This window comes from Telmatherina bonti (assembly GCF_933228915.1).
Source record: "Telmatherina bonti genome assembly, chromosome: 8".
NCBI lineage: Eukaryota > Metazoa > Chordata > Actinopteri > Atheriniformes > Telmatherinidae > Telmatherina > Telmatherina bonti.
Window position 1 is genome coordinate 7679843 of NC_136626.1, and position 25117 is coordinate 7704959.

The 25117-nt window shown below is 44.7% G+C and overlaps 1 protein-coding gene across 2 annotated transcripts; it reads right to left on the bottom strand.

The window, feature by feature from the left end:
• Positions 1-2055: 2055 nt before the first annotated feature.
• naprt (nicotinate phosphoribosyltransferase) lies at positions 2056-24012 on the bottom strand. Of its 2 annotated transcripts, none has more exons than XM_079245041.1 (13): positions 22392-24012; positions 14560-14687; positions 14394-14476; positions 11376-11506; positions 11181-11296; positions 9164-9360; positions 8777-8914; positions 8587-8671; positions 6019-6099; positions 5834-5936; positions 5593-5750; positions 2997-3104; positions 2056-2870 (listed from the first exon to the last, which is right to left on the bottom strand). In XM_079245041.1, the coding sequence occupies exons 1-13, from the start codon at positions 22636-22638 to the stop codon at positions 2784-2786; spliced, it is 1662 nt and encodes a 553-aa protein (XP_079101167.1). In that variant the 5' UTR covers positions 22639-24012; the 3' UTR covers positions 2056-2783. The 2 variants fall into 2 exon arrangements, with proteins under 2 accessions (XP_079101167.1, XP_079101166.1); XM_079245040.1 differs by having other exon boundaries at positions 8777-8917; positions 22392-24011.
• Positions 24013-25117: the final 1105 nt, after the last annotated feature.

Sequence of the window (25117 nt, forward strand, 5' to 3'; positions counted from 1 at the left end):
GGAAAGGGAGATTCTCATCATGATGTGGTGGAACTGGAGATTCTCATCGTGATGTGGTGGAACGGGAGATTCTCATCGTGATGTGGTGGAACGGGAGATTCTCATGGTGATGAGGTGGAAAGGGAGATTCTCATCATGATGTGGTGGAACTGGAGATTCTCATCATGATGTGGTGGAACTGGAGATTCTCATCACAATGAGGTGGAACGGGAGATTCTCATGGTGATGTGGTGGAACGGGAGATTCTCATCATGATGAGGTGGAAAGGGAGATTCTCATCATGATGTGGTGGAACTGGAGATTCTCATCACAATGAGGTGGAACGGGAGATTCTCATGGTGATGTGGTGGAACGGGAGATTCTCATCATGATGAGGTGGAAAGGGAGATTCTCATCATGATGTGGTGGAACTGGAGATTCTCATCACAATGAGGTGGAACGGGAGATTCTCATCATGATGAGGTGGAACGGGAGATTCTCATCATGATGAGGTGGAACGGGAGATTCTCATCATGATGTGGTGGAACTGGAGATTCTCGTCATGATGAGGTGGAACGGGAGATTCTCATCATGATGTGGTGGAACGGGAGATTCTCATCACAATGAGGTGGAACGGGAGATTCTCATCATGATGTGGTTTAACGGGAGATTCCCATCATGATGTGGTTTAACGGGATATTCTCATGGTGAGGAGGTTTAACGGGAGATTCTCATGGCGATGAGGTGGAACGGGAGATTCTCATGGTGATGAGGTGGAACGGGAGATTCTCATGGTGAGGAGGTTTAACGGGAGATTCTCATGGTGATGAGGTGGAACGGGATATTCTCATGGTGAGGAGGTGGAACAGGAGGTCTGCATCATCTCTTTGGTGTTTCATGTTGATATGGAACAACATCTCTGAGGAATGTTTCCTACATCTTATTGGATGCATCATACCAAGAATGAAAGCTGATCTGGAGGCAAAAGGGGAACCAACCTGGCACTAGAAAATAGAGCTACATGTGTGGCAAATCAGTATGTCCAGTATTGTTTTCAGGTGGTTCTGATGAAACTTTCTGGTCTCAGTTTAAATAAGTTTAAAGATTTATAACTTCAGATTGGATCAAGTTAAGTATAATGAAAGGAGGACCACTTCTAAAATAATGATTGAGGGTTTAAAGGCTCTTATTGAGATCCAGCAACTGGATGGGACCATTATAAATAATCTAATCAGCTCAGATTCTCCCAGTCCAGTGATGCTTTATAGCAGTTTGACCTAACTGGAATAAAACTCACTCCAGTTACACTTATTTTTACACATACATTCATTTGGATTCCTGGTCTTTTTTACATGAAAAGTCACAGGGAATATTTTTAAACTAATTTTACAAATATACTTTTGAGCTTTGGACGCAGAGCTTTTATATTCTTTTGTATTTAAAAAAGACTTGAATACTTATCCAAACACTGAGCATATTATAAGTTATAAAGAATCTATAAGAGTACAAATGTAGTATGAGTGCTGACTGATCCTCAGAGGGATGATATGGTTACAGACGATATCACAGCCTCTCCATGTCTAACCAGCTCCATATGTCTGAGGGTGTATCTGGATTTGAGCTTCCGCCTGTCAGAACTCAAGGCTGCCTGCCTTCTGCTGCACTTACATCTGAAGATGTAAGTGCAGCAGAAAGGCAGGGAGGGTTTCATGGCAAAGCAACCGGGTATGGCAAGGAATCAGATTTTACGAGTTAAACACGAGAAGAGAGGAGGTCACACACATAACTGCTACATATAAACATGTTCTTTTAAATACTATCTGTTCTTGAGCTATAAATTACAAAATGATGGCATTAGTTCAGAAATGTTACTGTCGTGCATTTGTAACATTTCTTTTGGAATAAATTGATGTTAGGCCAAAGATACTGGTATGATTACTATGAGTCACCACTAGAGGGCGCCACAGTTAAATGATGCGTTTTTATAGAAAACAACGAGCCAGGGACACATGGGGAAGTTGTGGCGATATTTAAAAGGTAGAATCAGCTTAAAACCTAAAAATACACAATAATCACTGAAGTTGAGGTATGTTTGCATACATGACTTGAGTTCTAATGTACCGATGGAAAAATAAAACCTGCTTTCTCTGAGATCCTTTCCTCAGCTGATGGAGGTTCACAGCTTTTATTTTAAGTAAGAATAGGTGACATCTAGAGGTAAAGAACGGTATAGAAGTGCCTTCAAATGCCAAGCAAAGTCCTGAATGGACAGTGGCCGTCAGTGGCCAAAATTCTTCCAAACATAAACATGTTTTCTGATACCAACACTCTAAGGATAGACGTTACCCCACCAGTATCAATCAATATCAAAACCAACAATGGTATTGATGTTATTGATTTTTGGATTGACACAGCCTGAAAATAAAGGCTTTCCTTAAACCTCCAGTCTGATGGGATCGACACACGGGGGAGGGCGGGGGGACATATGGCAGCGACAGGTGAGACTGACCGCCACCCAGGTGAAACCCAACACATGATGGCAGCGGCGTTGCACACCATGGCCTGGGGTCGCTCAGTCTGATCACTACGGATCAAGTAATTTGATTGGTTGTAATACTGAAGGGAACTCGGACATTTTCAAAGCAGTCAATGACAGACTAGGCATTAGGGATGAAGAGTCAGAAAATTTAGCTGGAATTGACGTGAGAAACCATTAGATGAAAACAATGTTAACACTGACGTGGTTCAGAAAGACCAGGTTCCATCAACAAGGCACTTTGGAAAACAGAGTGAAAACAAAGTTTTTAGTTGGCTAAAAGAAAGTTGTTGTTGCTGCGACAGCTCTTTTGGAGCTCTTTGACCAGGTTGTGGAGTTTCTCTGACAGCGCCACCTTAAAAAAAAAATAGATAAAAATACAGGGTTGAAATTTGTCACACAAGGAAGGACTCATCATTCTGTCTTTATAAAAACTGACTTATGTGCTTTTGCATTTGATGCAGATCAGTGTGTGGCTCACCGTGTAAGGGTCTGGCTCCTGCAGTCTTTTATGTCGGGGGTTCAGAGTCTGGAGGGAGCTCTGGACCTTTGCTCTAGTTTCTGCAGCGCTGCATAAAGGCTGCATGACCTTAAAACAAAAAAAAGTACAGTAAAGCTCATAATGTTTAGTTTTGGATTAGATTAAACGGCAGTCAGAAATCAGATGACCACTGACAGGGAAGGCAGCAGGTAAACATGTCCTTTAAGGTGTTGGAAGCAGAAAAACAGGTAAATCTACAGATCTAAGCAATGTTCTGCAGTGGACAGGGCAGTGCAGGAACATGAGGGACATGGAGGCTGGCTAAGACGTAATAAATTCCAGCTACAGGTTAGAACACAGAACGTAGCAGTTTGTTGTGTCTGAAGTTCTTAAACCACATGTAGGCGAAGTTTCCACTCCAAAAAACACCAAAAGCATCAGAAGCTGACCACAGAGCAATGGAAGACGGTGGGCTGGTTGGATGAAGCAGGTGCCTGTTTGTTGCTGTCAAAGAAAAAACCAGGATGCACTGTAGGAAGAGAGCAAGCTATATGTAGCAAGGTTGTACTGGGAAACCTTTAGTCCTGCCATCATTAACAGTATTAATCTGATGGTGAAGAAATACGGTCTTTCATCGGAGCATGGTGAGTTTGAGGTGTAGACCTGACCTCCAGTTCTTCAGATCTCAGAGCAAAGGAGCATGTTTAGGATGTTCACTTCCTGACTTGCAGGATCTTCAACACTGTTACATAAGCCTGTTGCAACAAGCAATAAGTCAATTAATTGCACGATAAGAAAAAACATACGTTTGCCGGACACATCTGTTTCTTTTCTCTCTCCCTCCGAGTGAGTGCCGCATTTGTTTTAAGAGAATATTGACTAAACATGGCAATACAACAAGCTTCCATCTGCACCTAAAACACAACCATCTACTGCAGTTTTCCCAGCTGGGAAATAAAAGCATTAACAATCTGCCTGGATGAACACATGTTATAAACGGCAAATCCACAACTTTACAATGTCATGAAAAATGACATACTGAAGACCATTAAAGACATTCAGTTTCACCATTCCACCTCTGGTCCCGTCCAAACATGTCCCCTTATATGAGCTGACCATAGACTATGTAACTGTGTTACATGGTGTTTATAGACCATATGTTCCAGATCACCACGTTGCCAAAACCCCAGGAGAAACCCTGATCTGTTTCAGCAGACTGGGGACTGGATGAGCATAAATTAGTCTGCACATTGAGCTAAATGTTCTTTAGAAAATAAAGTATGTACTTAAAAGGGTGTAGTTGCATCATTATGGCATTATTGTTATTTTAGTTGAAAATGGTCTCAAAATGACAACAGTAATCGTTTAGTGCGATATTATCGTGTATCGCAATCTTTTCTGAGACAATTAATTGCATAGTAAAATTAGTTATGGTGACAGGCCTGGTGTTACACGCTGCTCGTCCAGTAAAAATGTCTCACGTTAATATTTAGCTGGACCGCTTTTAGCTTTGATTTCAGCAGCATTCACCGGGGCATCGTTTCCAGAAGCTTCTGCAGCGTCACAACATTTATTTCCATCCAGAGTTGCATTCATTTTTCACCAAGATCTGGCACTGATGATGCACAAAGAGGCTAATCCATGTGTGAAAACGATGTTTCCTGTTCCCTGAACCGGGCTTTCACAATCTGAGCCCCATGAATCCTGCTGTCCTTCTGGAATCAGGCCGTGTCATCTGGTCAGAAGGAATTACCGGCTCAGTCAGGATATTCAGGTAGTATTCAGGAGACCTGAGCAACTGCACCAATCCCAGATCATAGACTGCCCCACACAGGCGTAAAAACTGCATCTTCTTCCCCTGATGCTCCCATCTCTCTGCAACAGGGTCAGTCTGGATTCCTCAGACCGCATGACCTTGTTCCAGGTCCAGATCCAGTCTTTATGCTCCCCATCAAACTGAAGCTGTTTTCTCCAGTTAGCTTCACAGATTAGAGGTTTTCTTATGACTATGTAGCTGTTCAGTCCCCTGAATCAACTAAAAAATGCAGCCCTGATCAACAATCAACATCCTTTAAAATCTTTTTACAGCCACATTTCTTCCAGTTTTTATCAACGTTAAACAGTTCTGAACCCAGATTCAGTTATTTCTGCATCTCCTTAGATGTTTTCCCTGCTTGATACCGATGATCTGACTCTTCTGAAACCAACATCTTTTCCACAAACAAGTGACGTTTCTTTCAGCGTGGCTGTTTAACAAACGAGAAGTTGCTCACCGGACCAGTGGAGCTTAAACAACCTGCTGCAGCTGAAACATCATCTGAAAGCCGGGCGGTAACTGTTATCAGACCTGAGCAGGTAGTCATGATGTTATGACTGAGCAGTGTAGATGCTGAATGTTTTTAACGTAGCTCGGTGAAATATCTCCACGTATCTCATTTTTTCTACCTTTATGAATATAAAAATCCAAACTGGCTGAATTTCCAGTAACACATTGAATCTGAGGAAGTGTAAATATCACATGACTGTTTAGGAGAAAGGAAACAACAGCAGTCGCCACAGACAGCGTCTGGCAGGTGAAAGCACTCTGCAGCCACACCTGTCCCTCGGTGAAGACATCCTGACGCAGGCAGGTGACCTGAGCTGGAGTAACTGAGGCAGGGGAGTTTTTGCAGCCCAGAGGGTAACATCTCAGAGGGCATCCTGCCTCTGGAGGAGGCTCCAACGCCAGACACAACAGGTCTAGAAAAGGATGACCTGCAGAGGAGAAGATGCAGCAGACAACAGTGTCCTTAGAGGTTCATCACTGCTGGAGAAAAGAAGTGGAAACTGGTCCTCACCGTCTGCGTCCATCAGCCGGTACACCGCTTTTCTTCCTGGAACCGTGCTTTTCCCTGGGTCCTCGCTGATCTTCATCCTGGGTCTTCCTCTCGCCTCCACCAGCTGGTGTGTTCACACAAACAGCACGGAAATGTTAAAATGACAACGTTAAAGACCTGCAGTGTGTTTCAGTTCGGTGAATGACCTTATAGACGCAGCCCAGAGAGGGCTGCTTAGTGCAGGTGACGAGATGTGTTCCAACACCAACTATGTTGATCTCGTTCTCCTGAAAAACAGAGACACAGAGCTTCAGGAACCATCATGAAACCATCAGGAACCGTTAGGAACCATCAGGAACCGTCAGGACCCATCAGGAACCATCATGAAACCATCAGGAACCATCAGGAACCATCATGAAACCATCAGGAACCATCATGAAACCACCATGAAACCATCAGGAACCGTCAGGAACCATCAGGAACCATCATGAAACCATCAGGAACCGTCAGAAACCATCAGGAACCGTCAGGAACCATCATGAAACCATCAGGAACCGTCAGGAACCATCATGAACCATCAGGAACCATCATGAAACCATCAGGAACCGTCAGGAACCATCATGAAACCACCATGAAACCATCAGGAACCGTCGGGAACCATCAGGAACCATCATGAAACCATCAGGAACCGTCGGGAACCATCAGGAACCATCATGAAACCATCAGGAACCATCAGGAACCGTCAGGAACCATCATGAAACCATCAGGAACCGTCAGGAACCATCAGGAACCATCATGAAACCATCAGGAACCATCAGGAACCGTCAGGAACCATCATGAAACCATCAGGAACCATCATGAAACCATCATGAAACCATCAGGAACCATCATGAAACCATCATGAACCATCAGTAACCATCATGAAACCACCATGAAACCGTCAGGATCCGTCAGGAACCATCATGAAACCATCAGGAACCATCAGGAACCATCATGAAACCATCAGGAACCATCATGAAACCATCATGAAACCATCAGGAACCATCATGAAACCACCATGAAACCATCAGGAACCGTCAGGAACCATCAGGAACCATCATGAAACCATCAGGAACCGTCAGGAACCATCAGGAACCGTCAGGAACCATTATGAAACCACCATGAAACCATCAGGAACCGTCGGGAACCATCAGGAACCATTATGAAACCAGCAGGAACCGTCAGGAACCATCATGAAACCACCATGAAACCATCAGGAACCGTCGGGAACCATCAGGAACCATCATGAAACCATCAGGAACTGTCGGGAACCATCAGGAACCATCATGAAACCATCAGGAACCGTCAGGAACCATCAGGAACCGTCAGGAACCATCATGAAACCATCAGGAACGGTCAGGAACCATCAGGAACCATCATGAAACCATCAGGAACCATCAGGAACCGTCAGGAACCGTCAGGAACCATCATGAAACCATCAGGAACCATCATGAAACCATCATGAAACCATCAGGAACCATCATGAAACCACCATGAAACCATCAGGAACCGTCAGGAACCATCAGGAACCATCATGAAACCATCAGGAACCGTCAGGAACCATCAGGAACCGTCAGGAACCGTCAGGAACCATTATGAAACCATCAGGAACTGTCAGGAACCATCATGAACCATCAGGAACCATCATGAAACCAGCAGGAACCGTCAGGAACCATCATGAAACCACCATGAAACCATCAGGAACCGTCGGGAACCATCAGGAACCATCATGAAACCAGCAGGAACCGTCAGGAACCATCATGAAACCACCATGAAACCATCAGGAACCGTCGGGAACCATCAGGAACCATCATGAAACCAGCAGGAACCGTCAGGAACCATCATGAAACCACCATGAAACCATCAGGAACCGTCAGGAACCATCAGGAACCATCATGAAACCATCAGGAACCATCATGAAACCACCATGAAACCATCAGGAACCGTCGGGAACCATCAGGAACCATCATGAAACCATCAGGAACCGTCAGGAACCATCAGGAACCATCAGGAACCATCAGGAACCATCATGAAACCATCAGGAACTGTCAGGAACCATCAGGAACCATCATGAAACCATCAGGAACCATCAGGAACCGTCAGGAACCATCATGAAACCGTCAGGAACCAGCATGAAACCATCAGGAACCGTCAGGAACCATCATGAAACCATCAGGAACCATCATGAACCGTCAGGAACCAGCATGAAACCATCAGGAACCATCAGGAACCGTCAGGAACCGTCAGGAACCATCATGAAACCGTCAGGAACCAGCATGAAACCATCAGGAACCATCAGGAACCATCAGGAACCATCATGAAACCATCAGGAACCATCATGAAACCATCAGGAACCATCAGGAACCGTCAGGAACCATCAGGAACCGTCAGGAACCATCATGAAACCGTCAGGAACCAGCATGAAACCATCAGGAACCATCAGGAACCGTCAGGAACCATCATGAAACCATCAGGAACCATCATGAACCGTCAGGAACCAGCATGAAACCATCAGGAACCATCATGAACCGTCAGGAACCAGCATGAAACCATCAGGAACCATCAGGAACCGTCAGGAACCATCATGAAACCGTCAGGAACCAGCATGAAACCATCAGGAACCATCAGGAACCATCAGGAACCATCATGAAACCATCAGGAACCATCAGGAACCGTCAGGAACAAAAAAAACAAACAACAGCAATGCTTCATGATGCCCAGCGCTGCTTCCTCACCTTCCTGTTGAGCTCAGCCAGGCTTTGCTCTGAGATGTTGTTGGTCCCCACGATGACCAGCGAATCAAAGTCAGGGACGGAGAAGCTGCAGATGTGAGGAGATCAGATGCAAAGCAGACCTCCAGATGAGTCACATCAGATGAAAGAACAGACGCAGGGATGCATGCTTGCACCGCGACGCCTCACTCACTGCTGGCTGCAGAGCCTGAAGACGCGACGGACTTCCACGGACTGTCCGGAGAGGTCTCCGCTGTCCAGGCGGACTCCTGCAGGTCTGTAGCCAAGCTCACACAGCGCCAACGCCACGGCGCAGAAGTTCAGCAGGCCGCTGCTGAAAGCACACACACAACCTGTGTGTTGGAAAACACTCGACGTCCTGAAAGCATCTGCGAATATTTCCATCCTCTGGAGGTAGAAACACCGACTCGTACGAGCACTAAATTACACATCAACGTCATCTTTCAACGCTGTCTCTGAAGATTATAAATGTTAGATAATGATGAGGATGAAGGCATCAAATACAGTAGGAGTATTTCCATTTCCACTGTGGAGGATGGAAAACTGCATCAGGAGTTACCAGGCAATGCTGTAGCTGTCAATCACAGGGAGGAAGTTCTGAGGGTAGGCGATGGCGTACGACAGGAACGCAGCCAGCTCGCCCTCGTGGATCTTCCCGGACTCCGCTCCCAGAAGCTCACACACTCGTCTCAGCCAGCCTTTGGTTAGAGAAATGACATCGACTGGATCGGCGTCGCTATTCGCTGCCACGAGGGTCTGAGAGGAGAAACAGGTTTGAGACGCCGGGATCGCTGCATTAAACACACAGCTCAGGCTGAGTCGAGCAGCACACCCCGACCTCCTCTTGCTGTTTTACTGTAACTATTTACACGCTTTATTCATAATATTTCTGATTTTAAATGCCTGTTATTAACCGTTTAATTAGCAAGGATTGACTATCACACACATTCATGCATGAGACTGAAGGACAATAAAACATAAACAGATAAAAATCTACAAAATATCTATGAAGACATTTTAAAGAACCCAGATAGATGTAAAGAAATAATACTTTAATAATTCCTGAAGGTCAATATTAATAAAAATAAACCCAACCTGCTGTGAGACAGGCTGCACTTCTCCAGCCGCCCTGGTTGCTTATCTCGTCATTAGACCTGACTAAAGCCTTCGTTTGTCCTTCTTGGAGCAAGTTCAGCACAATATGCATTTACATTTTCCTTGGTTTGGTTTGACTTCGTACCTTAATGTAAGACGAGGAACACATTACCAGTGTAAACAACAGCTAGCTGTTAGCCATGACAGTATTTTTAACCGATTTGTGTTGAAATATGAGAAAAAAAGAACTTAGCTTAAGAGATCCCATTCTTAGAAACAAGTTGGACTTGATTATTACTTAGTCCCTTCAGTCCACCTGGAAAATGAACGATTTTCCACCAGAGTTGAACGTCCCCATCGCTGACTGAGAGTTTTTAAAGCATCCATGTAGTTTGTTTATTTTCTTATTTCAATGTTCCTTTAGAAATAATGAACTTTTATTGTAGCTAAGTCTAATATAGTTACTAGGAAGGATGCATCACATCACAGAACAAAAAAAGTTTTGACACTGAATAATAAACTTCCAGAATAAATAAAGTTCCAGACAAGGTTGATCAAATCTCTTTCTAACATCCTGTAAACCTCTGCCAACATCTGTCCAAACAACTGCAGCTGGAACAGATAAAAACCTGCAACATCCAGGAACATGTGGTCGTTGTCAGTAAGGGAGCTAAAGGAGTGTGTCCAGATCACGTTTTCATCCCAGAAGCTGCACTTACTGGCTTTAACGTGTATCTAACTGGTAGTTACAGAAATTACTGGATTCACCTCCAGTTCTGTTGTCTCGTGGCCCTCAGAGAATTAAGACTTTTTTTCTGGATTTTAGGAGACTGTTGGCTGTCAAATGACCACAAATAAATTAATTAATTAATTAATTGAAATTAAAGAAAGAAAGAAAATTATATGATGGCACATTAACCGAACAGAATAGAAAGAAAAGAAAAAAAAAGAATTAAAAACAACCTGACTGAGTTTATATGCTATTTTATACAAAGAGAATACTTCATAAATAAGGGAAAAAATGAAAAAAAGACTTGAAACACAAATAAATATAAAAGAATGTGACAATACATTAAAAAAATAAATTAAATTAAATTAAATTGTTCGAGGGTGAGCCTCAAAATAATAGGTGCTGTTGGACTTTGACCTATAGGGCTTTCTGACAAAAATAAAATAAAATAAAATAAAATCAGAAAAAAAACTAAAAAAAAAACCCAATGGAAATGATTAAAGAACAATTCATTTAAAATAAATAATTAATTCATGAAGATAAATACAAAATACATTATGTACAAATTAATACATAAATATGAATGATAAAAACAAATAAGTAATAAAATGTGATTCATTAGACAAAAAAATAAATAAAAAATGCATCTCTTCTCACACGTGAGTTACTTTGGAGAAAAGCTTCTTGCAGATGACTGTAGAATAGAAAGTTTTAGCTTGTAAATAATGACCTGAAGTGGAAAAACACTCACCTGTGGCCACACCTCCTCCAGGGAGGTGAAGGACGTGACATATGAGTGCGCCATGGTCCCTGTGACGGGGATCCCAAACAGGAAACCGGCCTGAACGTTACTGGTGAGATCGAACCCTGACAGAAAAGAAGCTGGTGAAATTTAGAGGGAAAATCCATCTGAATCTGGATGTTGATGATGTCAGGTGGCATTCACCTCCGATGTATGCGTATTGTGAGGCGGTGAGACCTCCATCTGGTCCCTGAGCCCTGCGGAGGCCCATCTCCAGCAGCTTCCTCTTGGGTCCAGCCGCCAGGCGGAAACGTGCAGCGTTACTGCACACCAGGCTGGAAACAGGGAGGACACCATGCAATGCAACAAGCAGCACATAGCTGCCATGAAAACATCTTCACACATCCCAGAACTGAAAAGGTTTCAGATCCTTATCTGAAAAACAGCTGGTGACCGCGAATGGCCAGAAAGGATTTTGTGAACTATCTTTAGTCTTTTGTATAGAATCTAAGAGGAATTTTTGTGTTTGGACCCATAATGAGGAAGAACGCCGTGTGAATTCGTGCTGCAATCAGGCGAGCATTCGTGCTCAAGAAGAAGAGATTCGTCCACATGCAGCTGACAGTTTCAGGTTGAAGTTAAAGTGTTTTACAGCATGAGAGGATCTCTACTTAGACACTGTTTTATCCCATCCGTGTTGCTGCACCATTTGAATGGATTTTCATCAAATTTCTAATCAAATCACACCTTCTATTGCAACAATCACATCTTCAGCTACAGAGGAACTACTGAGGATTATTTTCAGCTAGTTCTTTAATCAGATGATTTAGGTATTTGAATTTCTGCTTTCTTTGTGCGAGGGATATTAAAAGAAGCGAAATGACAGTAGGAGGAAGATGAGAGAGAAGTGAAGACTAATCAGCAGATTTTTCTAACTTTGGAACCAGTTTTCTTTAAAAAAAAAAAAAAAAAAAAGGTGCTTTGTTGTAGAATTTCCTCAGCTTGTCCAGCAGTAGGTTTGCAAGGAAACACAAGTGTTTTCACCCATTTGTAGCAAATATAGACAAATTCCAGTCGCCTCAGTCTGTCAGGTTTAAAGCAACGCTTTAAGTTTCCTACTTTAAAACTTCGGACTTCTGACCAGCTTTGATGGCAAACTGACATTCATCATGTTTCTCTGCAGCATCCGGAGGCTGAGAAATACTTCCCATGGTTTTGTTCTCCGTCTGGAGAGTCATGTGACCGCTGTGTTTTGTTTTATCGCACCGCGTTACGCTCCTGCAACAGCATGTTTCAGCAAACAAACACAAGAAAACATTATCAGGGAAAAATGAGACAAGAGTCGACGGGGACTACCTTTTACTGGCTGGAGAGAGCTCAGAGAAGAGACAGGATGCATAAGGATGCTGAATAAAGGTCCATTTCTGCTCCCTTACGTACATAAATGTAGAAGTCTGTTCCAAATGAGTCATAAGTTCCTGCCCTCATACTTTCATGCATCTGTTACATTGTTATGGTTAAGTCAGTTCATCCACTAGAGGGCAGTGCTGAGTCTCCCCCCCTCCCATCCCGCCCCCCCTTCTGACACACACACAACCTGTACAGGCCTACTCAGCAGCAAGTTGACATGATAGTAGCGCTTATTAACTTGATGTGGAAATGCGTGGTATCAGTCTGGAGAACTGCTGATTTTTTTTTTTTTTTAGGACGCTCCTCAAAAAGGTTGCGCCCTGAGCGGTTGCCCACATTGCCCATAGCAAAGACCGTCCCTGCCAACAGGCTGTCCACTTACCAGCAAGCAGGACAGCAAGAGAGAAATGGGTGAAACGCAGAAGGTGTAGCTGGCGACAAAGCCAGGTGAAACCAACCAATAGAAACTCTGCTCTCATTCACCAGCACAGGCCCCGCCCCTCAAATGCAGGTAAATTCCCAACCAAAACTTTAGAACTTGTAAGCAAATGTTTTTAACTGTAAGGAGGACTTATTTTTATGCACAGTGGTTGTAACTTTTGACTTACAAACATTAGTTTTGATTGAAGAAAACAGCAGTTTTGATTGAAAACATTAGATTTGATTAAAGCTGGAGAAGTATGCTTTCTCAAATATATATATTTTTTTTAATTGGAACCTAATTTGTTTCTATCTCCAACAAAGAATTGATTCCTCCCCTTTTTTTTTTTTGCTTTTAAAAAATAATTTTTGGTTTCAAATCTAACTTATTTGATTGGATAGTAAAGAAACAAATTTCTCTCCATAGTACCGCAATGAAAGACTAAAATCACAGAGTTTGCCGTTCTCCTCAACTTCTTCTGCATCTTCCTCGGGTGTTTTTTTATTTATTTGGCAGTTTGCGTATCTTCCTCCTGTTCATCTTCTTCCTCTCTGGTTTTTTTCCTTTCATGGGTTGCATGTCCGCTGTACAACTCACGTTTTCTGGCGGTACAGCTCCATTTTCTGTGTCAAGTGACAGATAGCTAAGCTAAGCTAAACGTAACCGACGCAGGAGAAGGACGAAACTGCCTGTCCGCCTGCATGTACGGCTTTGCGTCTAACATAAATGAACTGTTAGCCGTCATTTAGGGCAAAGATCTGTCAGAATTAAGTTTAGTAGGTTTAAAGCTCAACCTCTGAGCTTTGGCAGATTTTCTTACCGATTTGCTCTCTAACGAAGGCTAGTTTGGTGTATTTTAATTCTGGATAAGCTTGTGTTTTTATGCTTTTTTTAAGCTGTTAAATCTGCACGTTTAGATTCTTTTTAGAATGTAAAGTGCATTATAAAAAAACACATTATTATTATTACATATTATTGTTCAGCATCCATCTTGCTTCCTGTCTCTTCTCTGAGCTCCCCAGTCAGTAAAAGTTGCCTCTTCTATTCTTCTTGTCCTCGTTTCCAGAAATAATCTCTTCATTGATCTTCTTGTTGCATGAACCACAGCCAGTGTGTTGATATCCAGTTGCTAGCATGTAATGTAATGCTGTAAAGCTAAACGCTGCTGTAAAGTGAAGTGTTGTTATGAAAAATAAACGTGTCTAGTGTGGTTTGTCAGACTGGGGATGCTCTGAGCAGCTGCCTCTGCCATCAGACTGCTGTCATGCAGGAAGACACCACACAAGAGTCACTTCGTTGTACCAACGTCAGCTTTTTTATCAGCAGGTTGGAAACTAATGCAAATAAAACTTCCTTTGAAGTGACAAAAACAGCTGTGTGGGCGTTGTTACCTGGCATAATTCACCAGACAAAGTAAACTGGTTTCCAGCAGTTGGACCACAGCCAGCGGACCCTCCACCTCCATCAGAGGCACCTGCAGATATTAGACATGCAGCACCGTCACCCATCTTCTCCCCTCTTCATATCCTCACCAACACATTCCTCCCTGCAGCTCACCCTGGCAAACACCACGCTGCCCTCTGGGACGGAGCGCAGCGTCACGCCTGAACAGTCGAGGCTTCGTAGAAACTGGAAGAAGGCGGCGTCGGTGGTGGGGGGCAGGACAGAGCGCAGGAACTCCACATCTGGATCCAAAACCGCACAGTGTTAACCTCACATGTCCTCTCTCATCACACACACACACACACACACACACAGTGAGAGGTAAATCGAATATAAAGCTAATCTAATCCAGCATCAGCAGTGTGACTGTAATAAAACCCAACATGTTCGGAGCTCCAGTATGAATCACAAACATCACGCACGTATGAAGCATGATGGCAGTTCTGAGCTGCTGACAGGGAAACGTAGAAGTCTGTTTACTCAGGTATTTCACAGGAAAAACGTAGTTTTCTTTAACTGAGCGGTTTAAGCCACTTATGATGTCAGGACTGGATAGAGGAGCGGCTTTCCTCTCAAGTATAAACATGATGTAAAGAATGATGTAAAGAAACTGTATTACTACATAATACAGATTATAATACATCAACACTTCCAGCATCTTCGCAGAGCAAACAAAATCTGAGGCAGCAGCACTCAGATAGTTGTGTTTCTATTTGCTTCCTTTTAAAGAGACTTTCTAGCGGTTTGGAAAGGGAGATATAGCTTTTCTTTTTTCTGGCGCCTTTCATCTAAAATGTGAAAAAAAAGAGTCAGTTTGTGGAAAAGTTCCACAGAGGAAATGAAAACATTGCTCCACATGTTCAAACAAATGTTTAAAAATATAAAATGTCCCAGAAAGCAAAATGTCTGATTATGTGTCTTATTAAATTCATATCTTGGTAAGCCTGACATTGTTGTCGTTATTAATGGCTTCTGTCCAGCTGCATAAATCCACACATACATGCTTGTTTCTGCTTTTCCGTGCTTTCTGATAGGATGAGGAGGTAGAAAACAAACAGACATCTTCCTTCCACCTCTAAGAAACTCAATATGTCTGACAGTAACTTAACTGAGTCTTGCTTTTGTGTTTTATTTATTTCACCAATTTCTGGATTATTCATACATTCATCATCCTAACCTCTGAGTCCGATGAAGGGTTGCAGGGAAGCTGGAGCCTATCCCAGCAGTCTTTGGGCGAAAGGGAGGATACACCCTGCACACCTCGCCAGTCCATCGCAGAATTTCTGGATTAATTTATTCAAATTAAATAATTCAATAATCATTCAGTGGACAGTCTGGAGGCAGGTCTATGTGTCTGAAACCACGCGGATGTTGTCCTGTGGTGCTAGATAGATATTCATATCCAATCTTTTTCAAAGTGACCTCCGTCTGAACGATCATGTGGCATTTCACCTTCTGTTACGTCTCTGAAGTGAGACGGATGTCTGAAATCTGCAGCAAAGAAGTCGGGACACGGTAAGAATGTAAACGAGGGACAGAATGGACTGATAACAAACGTAGGATCCATATTTATGTCCGTATAGACAGCATGCAGTGTGTGCCGACACGTCCTCACGCTTCAGAACTGTGATTGCAATTACATGATAATGTAAACAAACATGCAAAAAATGCCTCCTGAAGTGCATCAACAGTAGCTTTACAGATTAGAAGGCCTCGATGGACACCGTGACGCTGCACGTTGCTGGACAAAACTAACATTGTGACTTTTTCTAACCCTGTGATATGAAAAAAATACAGGAATTTAAAATGGATAAATTATTGTTGTTCACAGTTAACCTGCGCTGATCTAATCTCTTTTTGTAAATGAATATGCTTTTTGTCTGTTTTTCTGGTTATCTTTTATTGCCTGCTGTTACTGTGCTAGATCCTGATTACATGTTTCACTCTGTCATGTGATAAAGTTAATTATGGTTTAGAAAAAGGTTTGTTTATTGCCTTTAAAAATAAACAAACCAGTGTGTCAGGTACGCCTGAAATTGATGAGAACTTCAGGTTCATTTGCCTCGACGTTCATTGTGATTTTGCACACATGTGCGTTGTGATTACGATGTACGGTGCAGCTCTAAAGGACACTGACCCCCACCCCCCCTTCCACCACAGCTGATGGAAACAGACGTCAGTTTTACCAAAAGAATAAACTCATCTGAACACAAGTTTACTGACTTTCTGTCCATCTGAGAGGATTTTGCATCCAGAAACATCCCCCTGAATCCATGATGTAATGATCACAGTGTCTGAAACGCTGCCTCAAGTCTTGAAAGCTCCAATCATCCAACAGTTTCCGTCCTGTCCTGATCTGTAGATACTGAAAGACCAAAGCCGACGTGCACATGCATAGACATGCATCATTGCATGAAACTGTGGTTAAAACCAGAATCATCTTCTTTATTACTGACCTCAGTCACTTTGCTGTTTATCATTGTTATCTCTTATCTTTTTCCTGGTGTTTCATTTTTACTCATGGATTGAAACAAAATCAAAAATTGACTAAAATGTTTTAAAAGTTATTTTTTAACAACCACAAAAAGCAAATGAAGTGGCCACCAATCAGGTGTCTCATGGAACACAGCAAAAACAGCCCGGCTGCTTCTGAAGTGAGCCAGTTTCAATAAAAAAAAAAGAAAGAAAAAAGAAAAAAGTCTTAGTTCAGACACACTCGTAATCATCAAAATCATAAAACACACTAATGATTAATAAGGTACAGTCATACTTATTAGCCTAACCTAATTTAGAAGTGAAAACAGCTACCTGGGCTGTAAAACTGTTTTATATTACAGTAACATCTTGCGAACCCCTTCAGTATACAGTAAGGGTGGTTATTCCTTGTCTGTTGACAAGCGCAGACACAATGAATAACTGCAGAAGGAATCTTCAAAATGGTCTCAAAAGGATATGTTTGGGAAATTTAACTAAATAAGTGCATAAATACGTAACGCTGAGAAATGAATGCTTTTCTTTTTATTTAGGAAACATCAGACTCCTGTACAGAACAGTATATCCTAAAGTGGACTGTTTTACAGAGCTCCCCCTCAGTGTTACAGGAGCATAAACTGTGTAAAAAAAAAAGATGGGCGGAGCCTCCGTGACGTCACCCGTAGGTTTCTGAAGAGCTGAACTGAAGCTCGGTGGGCGGTTCCTACCATCACCATCTTGGCAGGGGCATGTGCGTCGTCACGCTCGGAAAATACAAATATGGGCAAAGAGGTGGAGTTGAGAAGGGGGCTGTGAGCGTCATGGTGGATGATTGACATCGAGCAAACTCCGAGCTTTCTGTAGCTAAGCGCTAACTGAGCTAACCTGGAGATAACAGCAGCTGACCAGCTAACGGAGGTAAGCAGGCTAAAGCTAAGTCACGTTGTTAACCGGCTAAAAACCGCGGTTGCTCTATGTTCTTCTGACTTGAAGTGGGAGATTGGGTACCTGTCAATCAAAAAGACACGCCCCTAAATATGCCGAACTTCGAGATTAAATTACTTTTAAATGGGCGAGTTAGGGGCTGCACGGTGGCGTAGTGGTTAGCACTGTGGCCTCACAGCAAGAAGGTCACTGGTTCGATCCTTGGCTGGTTTGGTCAGTGGCCTTTCTGCGCGGAGTTTGCATGTTCTCCCCGTGCATGGGTTCTCTCCAGGTCCTCCGGCTTCCTCCCACCATCCAAACACATGCATGATAGGTTAATTGGTCACTCTAAATTGCCCCTAGGAGTGAGTGTGAGCGTGAGTGGTTGTTTGTCTCTCTGTGTGTGGCCCTGCGATGGACTGGCGAGCTGTCCAGGGTGTACCCTGCCTGTCGCCCAAAGCCGGCTGGGATAGGCTCCAGCTTCCCCGCGACCCTGAATTGGAATAAGCGGTTCGGAAAATGAATGAATGAATGGGCGAGTTAGAAAAAAAATTCACTCCCCCCACAGTTGTCATGAAGGTAAATTAAATCTAAAATGGATTTTTGAACCAGGCTGTTAACATGTTTATTTCTGCTGTAAACATGTTTATTTCTGCTGTGAAGTTGGTCTTTTTAACATGGGAGTCTATGGGGATTCACTCTGTTTTGGAGCCCCTAGTGGATGAAGGGGGAACTGCAGTTTTATCCACATCCGCATAGGCATAGAACCATGTTACTGCATATTCTTTTTATATGCTTGGTTTTTTTTTTTTTTGTCTCTGTCCTCAATCTTTAACATAGTTTGTATCAAATCCATCCATCCAACCATCCATCTTCTGCCGCTTATCCGGGGTCGGGTCGCGGGGCAGCAGCCTAAGCAGGGAAGCCCAGACTTCCCTCTCCCCAGCCACATTTGCCAACTCTGCGGGGGGGATCCCGAGGCATTCCCAGGCCAGCCGAGAGATATAATCCCTCCAGCGTGTCCTGGGTCTTCCCCGGGGTCTCCTCCCAGAGGGACGTGCCTGGAACACCTCACCAGGGAGGTCCAAGAGGCATCCTGACCAGATGCCCGAGCCACCTCAACTGGTTCCTCTCAATGCGGAGGAGCAGCGGCTCTACTCTGAGCCCCTCCCGGATGACCGAGCTCCTCACCCTATCTCTAAGGGTGAGCCCGGCCACCCTGCGGAGGAAACCCATTTCAGCCGCCTGTATACGAGATCTCGTTCTTTCGGTCACAACCCACAGCTCATGACCATAGGTGAGGGTAGGAACGTAGATCGACTGGTAAATCGAGAGCTTCGCCTTCTGGCTCAGCTCCTTCTTCACCACGACAGACCGGCGCAGAGCCCGCATTACTGCAGACGCCACACCGATCCGCTTGTCGATCTCGCGCTCCATCCTTCCCTCACTCGTGAACAAGACCCCGAGATATTTAAACTCCTCCACTTGAGGCAGGACCTCACTCCCGACCCGGAGAGGGCAATCCACCCTATTCCGGCTGAGGACCATGGTCTCAGATTTGGAGGTGCTGATTCTCATCCCAGCCAATTCACACTCGGCCGCGAATCGCTCAAGTGAGAGCTGGAGATCACGACCAGATGAAGCCAACAGGACCACGTCATCCGCAAAAAGCAGGGACCCAATCCTGAGGCCACCAAGTCGGATCCCCTCAACACCTCGGCTGCGACTAGAAATTCTGTCCATATAAGTTATGAACAGTATCGGTGATAAAGGGCAGCCTTGGCGGAGTCCAACCCTAACCGGAAACGAATCCGACTTACGACCGGCAATGCGGACCAAGCTCTGACACCTGTCGTACAGGGACCGGACAGCCCTTACAAGGGGGTCCGGTACCCCATACTCCCGGAGTACCCCCCACAGGAGCCCCCGGGGGACACGGTCGAATGCCTTCTCCAGGTCCACAAAACACATGTAGACTGGTTGGGCAAACTCCCATGCCCCCTCCAGGACCCCAGAGAGGGTATAGAGCTGGTCCACTGTTCCGCGACCAGGACGAAAACCACACTGCTCCTCCTCAATCCGGGATTCGACTATCCGGCGGACCCTCCTCTCCAGGACCCCTGAATAGACCTTACCAGGGAGGCTGAGGAGTGTGATTCCCCTGTATTTGGAACACACCCTCCGGTCCCCCTTCTTAAAAAGGGAGACCACCACCCCAGTCTGCCAATCCAGCGGTACTGCCCCCGATGTCCACGCAATGCTGCAGAGGCGTGTCAGCCAGGACAGCCCCACAGCATCCAGAGCCTTAAGGAACTCCGGGCGGATCTCATCCACCCCCGGGGCCTTGCCGCCAAGGAGCTTTTAGACCACCTCAGCGACTTCAGCCCCAGAGATAGGAGAGTCCACCCCTGAGTCCACCAGCTCTGCTTCCTCATCGGAAGACGTGTTGGTAGGATTGAGGAGGTCTTCGAAGTATTCCTTCCACCGACCCACTACGTCCCGAGTTGAGGTCAGCAGCTCCCCACCTCCACTGTACACAGTATTGATGGAGCACTGCTTCCCCCTCCTGAGCCGCCGGATGGTGGACCAGAATCTCCTCGAAGCCGTCCGGAAGTCTTTCTCCATGGCCTCGCCGAACTCCTCCCATGCCCGAGTTTTTGCCTCGGCAACAGTCGAAGCCGCATGCCGCTTAGCCCGCCGGTACCCATCAGCTGCCTCCAGAGTCCCACAGGCCAAGAAGGCCCGATAGGACTCCTTCTTCAGCTTGACATCCCTCACTGCTGGTGTCCACCAACAAGTCCTGGGATTACCGCCACGACAGGCACCAACGACCTTGCAGCCACAGCTCCGGCTGGCCGCCTCAGCAATAGAGGCACGGAACACAGCCCATTCGGACTCAATGTCCCCCGCCTCACTCGGGACATGGTTGAAGCTCTGCTGAAGGTGGGAGTTGAAGCTCGCTCTGACGGGGCCAGACGTTCCCAGCAGACCCTCACAACACATTTGGGCCTGCCAGGTCTGACCGGCCTCCTCTCCCACCATCTGAGCCAACTCACCACCAGAGGGTGATCAGTTGAAGCTCCGTCCCCCCCTTCACCCGAGTGTCCAAGGCATGTGGCCGCAGGTCCGACGATACGACTACAAAATCGATCATCGAACTGCGGCCCAGGGAATCCTGATGCCAGGTGTACTTATGGACACTCTTATGTTGGAACATGGTGTTCGTTATGGACAATCCATGACGAGCACAGAAGTCCAATAACAAAACACCATTTAGGTTCAGAGGGGGGGGACCATGCCTCCCAATCACTCCCCTCCAGGTCTCACTGTCATTGCCCACGTGAGCATTGAAGTCCCCCAGCAGAACAATGGAGTCCCCAGAAGGAGCACCCTCCAGCACTCCCTCCAAGGACTCCAGAAAGGGTGGGTACTCTGAACTGCTGTTCGGTGCATAAGCACAGACAACAGTCAGGACCCGTCCCCCCACCCGGAGGCGGAGGGAAACTACCCTTTCATCCACCGGGGTAAACCCCAACGTGCAGGCACCAAGCTGGGGGCTGATGAGAATGCCCACACCTGCTCAGCGCCTCTCACCATGAGCAACTCCAGAGTGGAAGAAAGTCCAGCCCCTTTCGAGGGTTCTGGTTCCAGAGCCCAAGCCATGCGTTGAGGTGAGTCCAACTATATCTAGCCGGAACCGCTCAACCTCATGCACAAGCTCAGGCTCCTTCCCCACCAGAGAGGTGACGTTCCACGTCCCTAGAGCCAGCTTCTGCAGCCGGGGATCGGACCGCCAGGGTCCCCGCCCCTTGCTGCCGCCCAGCTCACACTGCACCCGACCCCTACGGCTCCTCCCGCAGATGGTGAGCCCACGGGAGGTGTTTGTATCAAATGTTATATTCATTTATATATTTTTAAACAGAATAAAGTTGGTCATTGAAGACGTTCAAAATAACTAGACTTGTGTTGGATAAATAAGTTCAAAACAAATTAATAACTTACAGACTTTGATTTTCTATTGCATTTGAGAAATTTTCCAAGCTTTTGTGTGAATAAAGTTAGCATATTATTACAGTTTTCATCTGCAAACATGTTATTATATAATTAATAATCCAGTAAGCAGGAATCATTATAAACCAATACATATTCTAGTGAAAGTTCTGTTGTTTTTCTAAAGCAGTCTACTTTGCATGTCCCGAACAGTGAATAAAAAACCAAACAACCTGGCAGGATGAAGTTTCATTACCGTGAACTTTCACGGCATGCCACGCGCAGCTGCTTTACGTGCACATGCCTCCTGATCTTCACAGCACCGTCCTTCACGGATTATTCTTGGTGCTCAGGTTCAAAGTTAAAGGTCGAAGTGTGCAGAAAGGACTGCAGCTCTCACGTTTTCCCACCGACACCCCCCGCCGGGTCTCACGGTGAGGTGTTGCGCAACCGGCCCGGTGTGCACGGCGCAGGAACGCGCAAAACCTCCTGATCCGCAACAAGCTGCGCTGTTTTCCCCCCTCATCTCGGTTCTGTTTCAGGTAAACTATTCCTCTCACCTTGGTCTGAGAAGCGAAAGCTGCACAGGAACAGCAGGCAGTCCTGCAGACCCCCGAAGAGCGAGAAGCCGCCGCCGAACGGGTTGTCCCGGAAGAAGAGCTCGAACACGGCGCGCTCCCGGTGCCGGCCCGCCCGCCAGTACGCGTACGCCATGGTGAACTGGTAGAGGTCGGTGAGCAGCGGGGGGACCCGGGCCCGGATGGACCGCTCCAGGAGCCCGCGTGTGTTTGTGGACGGCGCTGCCATGTTGGTGAAGCGGTGGCCCCAGGAGGACCGCTGGTGCTGCTGGGATCTCTGGGACTTGCAGTTCCACTAAGACCCACAGAGTCCACCAGCTGGAACTACTGAGGTGGAGACTCTGTTCAGACACACGCGCTGATCAGATTTAATGTGAAATAACCAAAAGATTAGGTTTAATATAATTATCATTGTTACTAATCATTTAAAACTGGTCCAACTGGTTCCAGTTACATCAAAACCCAGGCAAAGCTGGTTTTCTGGAACAGGCTTTTTGTTAAGAATCTTATTGCTTTGTTTTTTATTTTAAATACCTGATTATGTTTGTTTAGGCTATTATAACCAAACTCACTTTATTTCCAGTGATAAACTGGTGGCAACTGGGATTCTTTTGTCCAGTTGTTGCTCTTAATCTTAGTTTTTCATTTCAACATTTTTCATTCTCTTTTCTTTTCCATATTATATCGGCAAATCCAAAAAACAACAACTACTACAACACAACCACTGTGGCACATTTCATTTAAAAAAGAAAAGAAAATTGGAGTTGGAAGCATTAATCTTATTAATACTACCCCATCCTCATTTCATTTTAATCTCCACCTGGATGACAGAGAATCCACACTAACTTTTACAGCAGAGTAAGAATAAACTTTGCTTTCTTATTTATTATAAACTTCGTGTGAAAGGTGAGGGAATGTGTGTAGTTGTTATTTCTAACGCCTCCTGTGTGTGTTGTGTTGTACACAGTTAAAGAAGGCTGACCAGTAAGTTACTTGTAAGGTTTACACTTCTGTTGAACGTTCATGCTTGTTATGAGATTGAAGCGCTGCCAGGTGTGTGTCAGTCACAGATACACATGTTAGAAGATTCAGGAGCCGATGATGATCCTGTCTCCAGTATTTGGGAGAGGATGAAATTACCTGCGGCGAGTCCAGATGTGCTGCTTTGACCAAAACCAGTCAAACCGGTTGGCCTTCCCACAAGCCCTTCACACTCAAAAATAGAGGTACCATCTTGTACCTAAAAAGGTACAAATGCTTGTCACTGGGGGTGTACTCTTTTGAGAGACATTTCTGTACCCTTCAGTTCTGGTCTATTTTTGTACCTTATCAAGTTCAGCCTCACCTTTTCAAGTTATGTTTTTTTATGTTTTTCCCAGCATTAGGCCTGGTCCATTCCAGTTAGCAATATTATCTTATCTTTAATCTAGAAATAATCTTCAAAAACTCAAAATACTGACCAGCCATACACTTAGTTTGCAGCATCTGACCTTCATTGTCTGGTGTAGTAAATGACTGTTAAGTAGTACTACTGTCATCACTCAACTCTGCTCTAGTTTGTAACATTACAGCCATTAACATCACATTTTTCAATGCTGCAGGTACCCTTATGGTCGAAATGGTACAAATTTGTACTTTATGTCACTTTGAACCCTTTTTCGTACTCTGAAGGTGTGCTTCTGGTCTCTTAAAGACCAGTATTGTACTTTTCTTTAAAATGTACCTATAGGTACAGAAATGTCCCGATCTTGTACCTCTGTTTTTGAGAGTGTTTGGAACAGGATGCAGACCAGCATGAGGAGGTGTTGTCCATGATCCTCCACTGGGTACAGAGGTCCCTGCGGTAAAAAGAGTGTAAAAATGGCCAAAAAGTGTTATTTTCCTTATTACTGTGATGGAAAAGCAATCATCTGATCCACCAGGAAACACATTTTTGGAACACTATCCACACGTTTTGCTGTGTTGCTCATTCCACATACATTACGTCTCTTTAGAAAGGTGACGAGTCAGGCTTTCCAAAAGCAGCTGGTTATTAATATTAAACACATATTTCCTTATTTTTGTGTTAAGTTCTAACTATTTATAATGTTTCTCATTCAGAAATCAAAGGCAAGAAGACGAAACCTACAGAATTTCTTGATATTTCTCTTCCAAGCTCCCCGACTTCCTAGTTGTTTACGAAGAGGTCTTAAGCAGAGATGAAAATCAGAAGCAGACACTGCAGTGTCTGTGAAGGCGGTTTGACGGAAAAGGTGCAGGATTGTCTGCTTTTTTATCGCTTTGGTGGAAGAAGGAGAGAAAAATGGAAAACAGCTGAATATTCTAATAGCAGAGAAACCACATGTGTGAGACACACATCTTACTGACATGGATGGAATCCTGCTTTGTTTTTATAAAACAAATAAAAAGACAACTTGGCTGCAGGAGGCTGAGTGGGAGCCTCATGGTCGATCAGCACATTTTCTGGCAAATGAAATGACTTTAATAAAAAATATCTCACGATATGACAAACACTCACCAAGCGATGCATCTCCGTAACGTCTCAGCTATGAAGAATGAAGACCTTCATCTGAGTTTAGATCTTAACAGTAGCGAGCAGGAAGACTATCGGCAGACATCAGCTGAGTATAGATATTCCAAACTCCAGAATAGTGGCTGGGAAATATTTATGATGCTTATGATTATGAGAAATTCTCATCTTTTTAAGA

Excerpts from the sequence above, each read along its gene's own strand:
- naprt (XM_079245040.1), bottom strand. The coding sequence starts at position 22,638 with ATGGCAGCGCCGTCCACAAACACACGCGGGCTCCTGGAGCGGTCCATC. Across the intron at positions 8,672-8,776 it reads TTCAGGCTCTGCAGCCAGCA|CTTCTCCGTCCCTGACTTTG; the intron begins GTGAGTGAGGCG and ends TCACATCTGCAG. Across the intron at positions 5,937-6,018 it reads CTCTGGGCTGCGTCTATAAG|CTGGTGGAGGCGAGAGGAAG; the intron begins GTCATTCACCGA and ends TGAACACACCAG.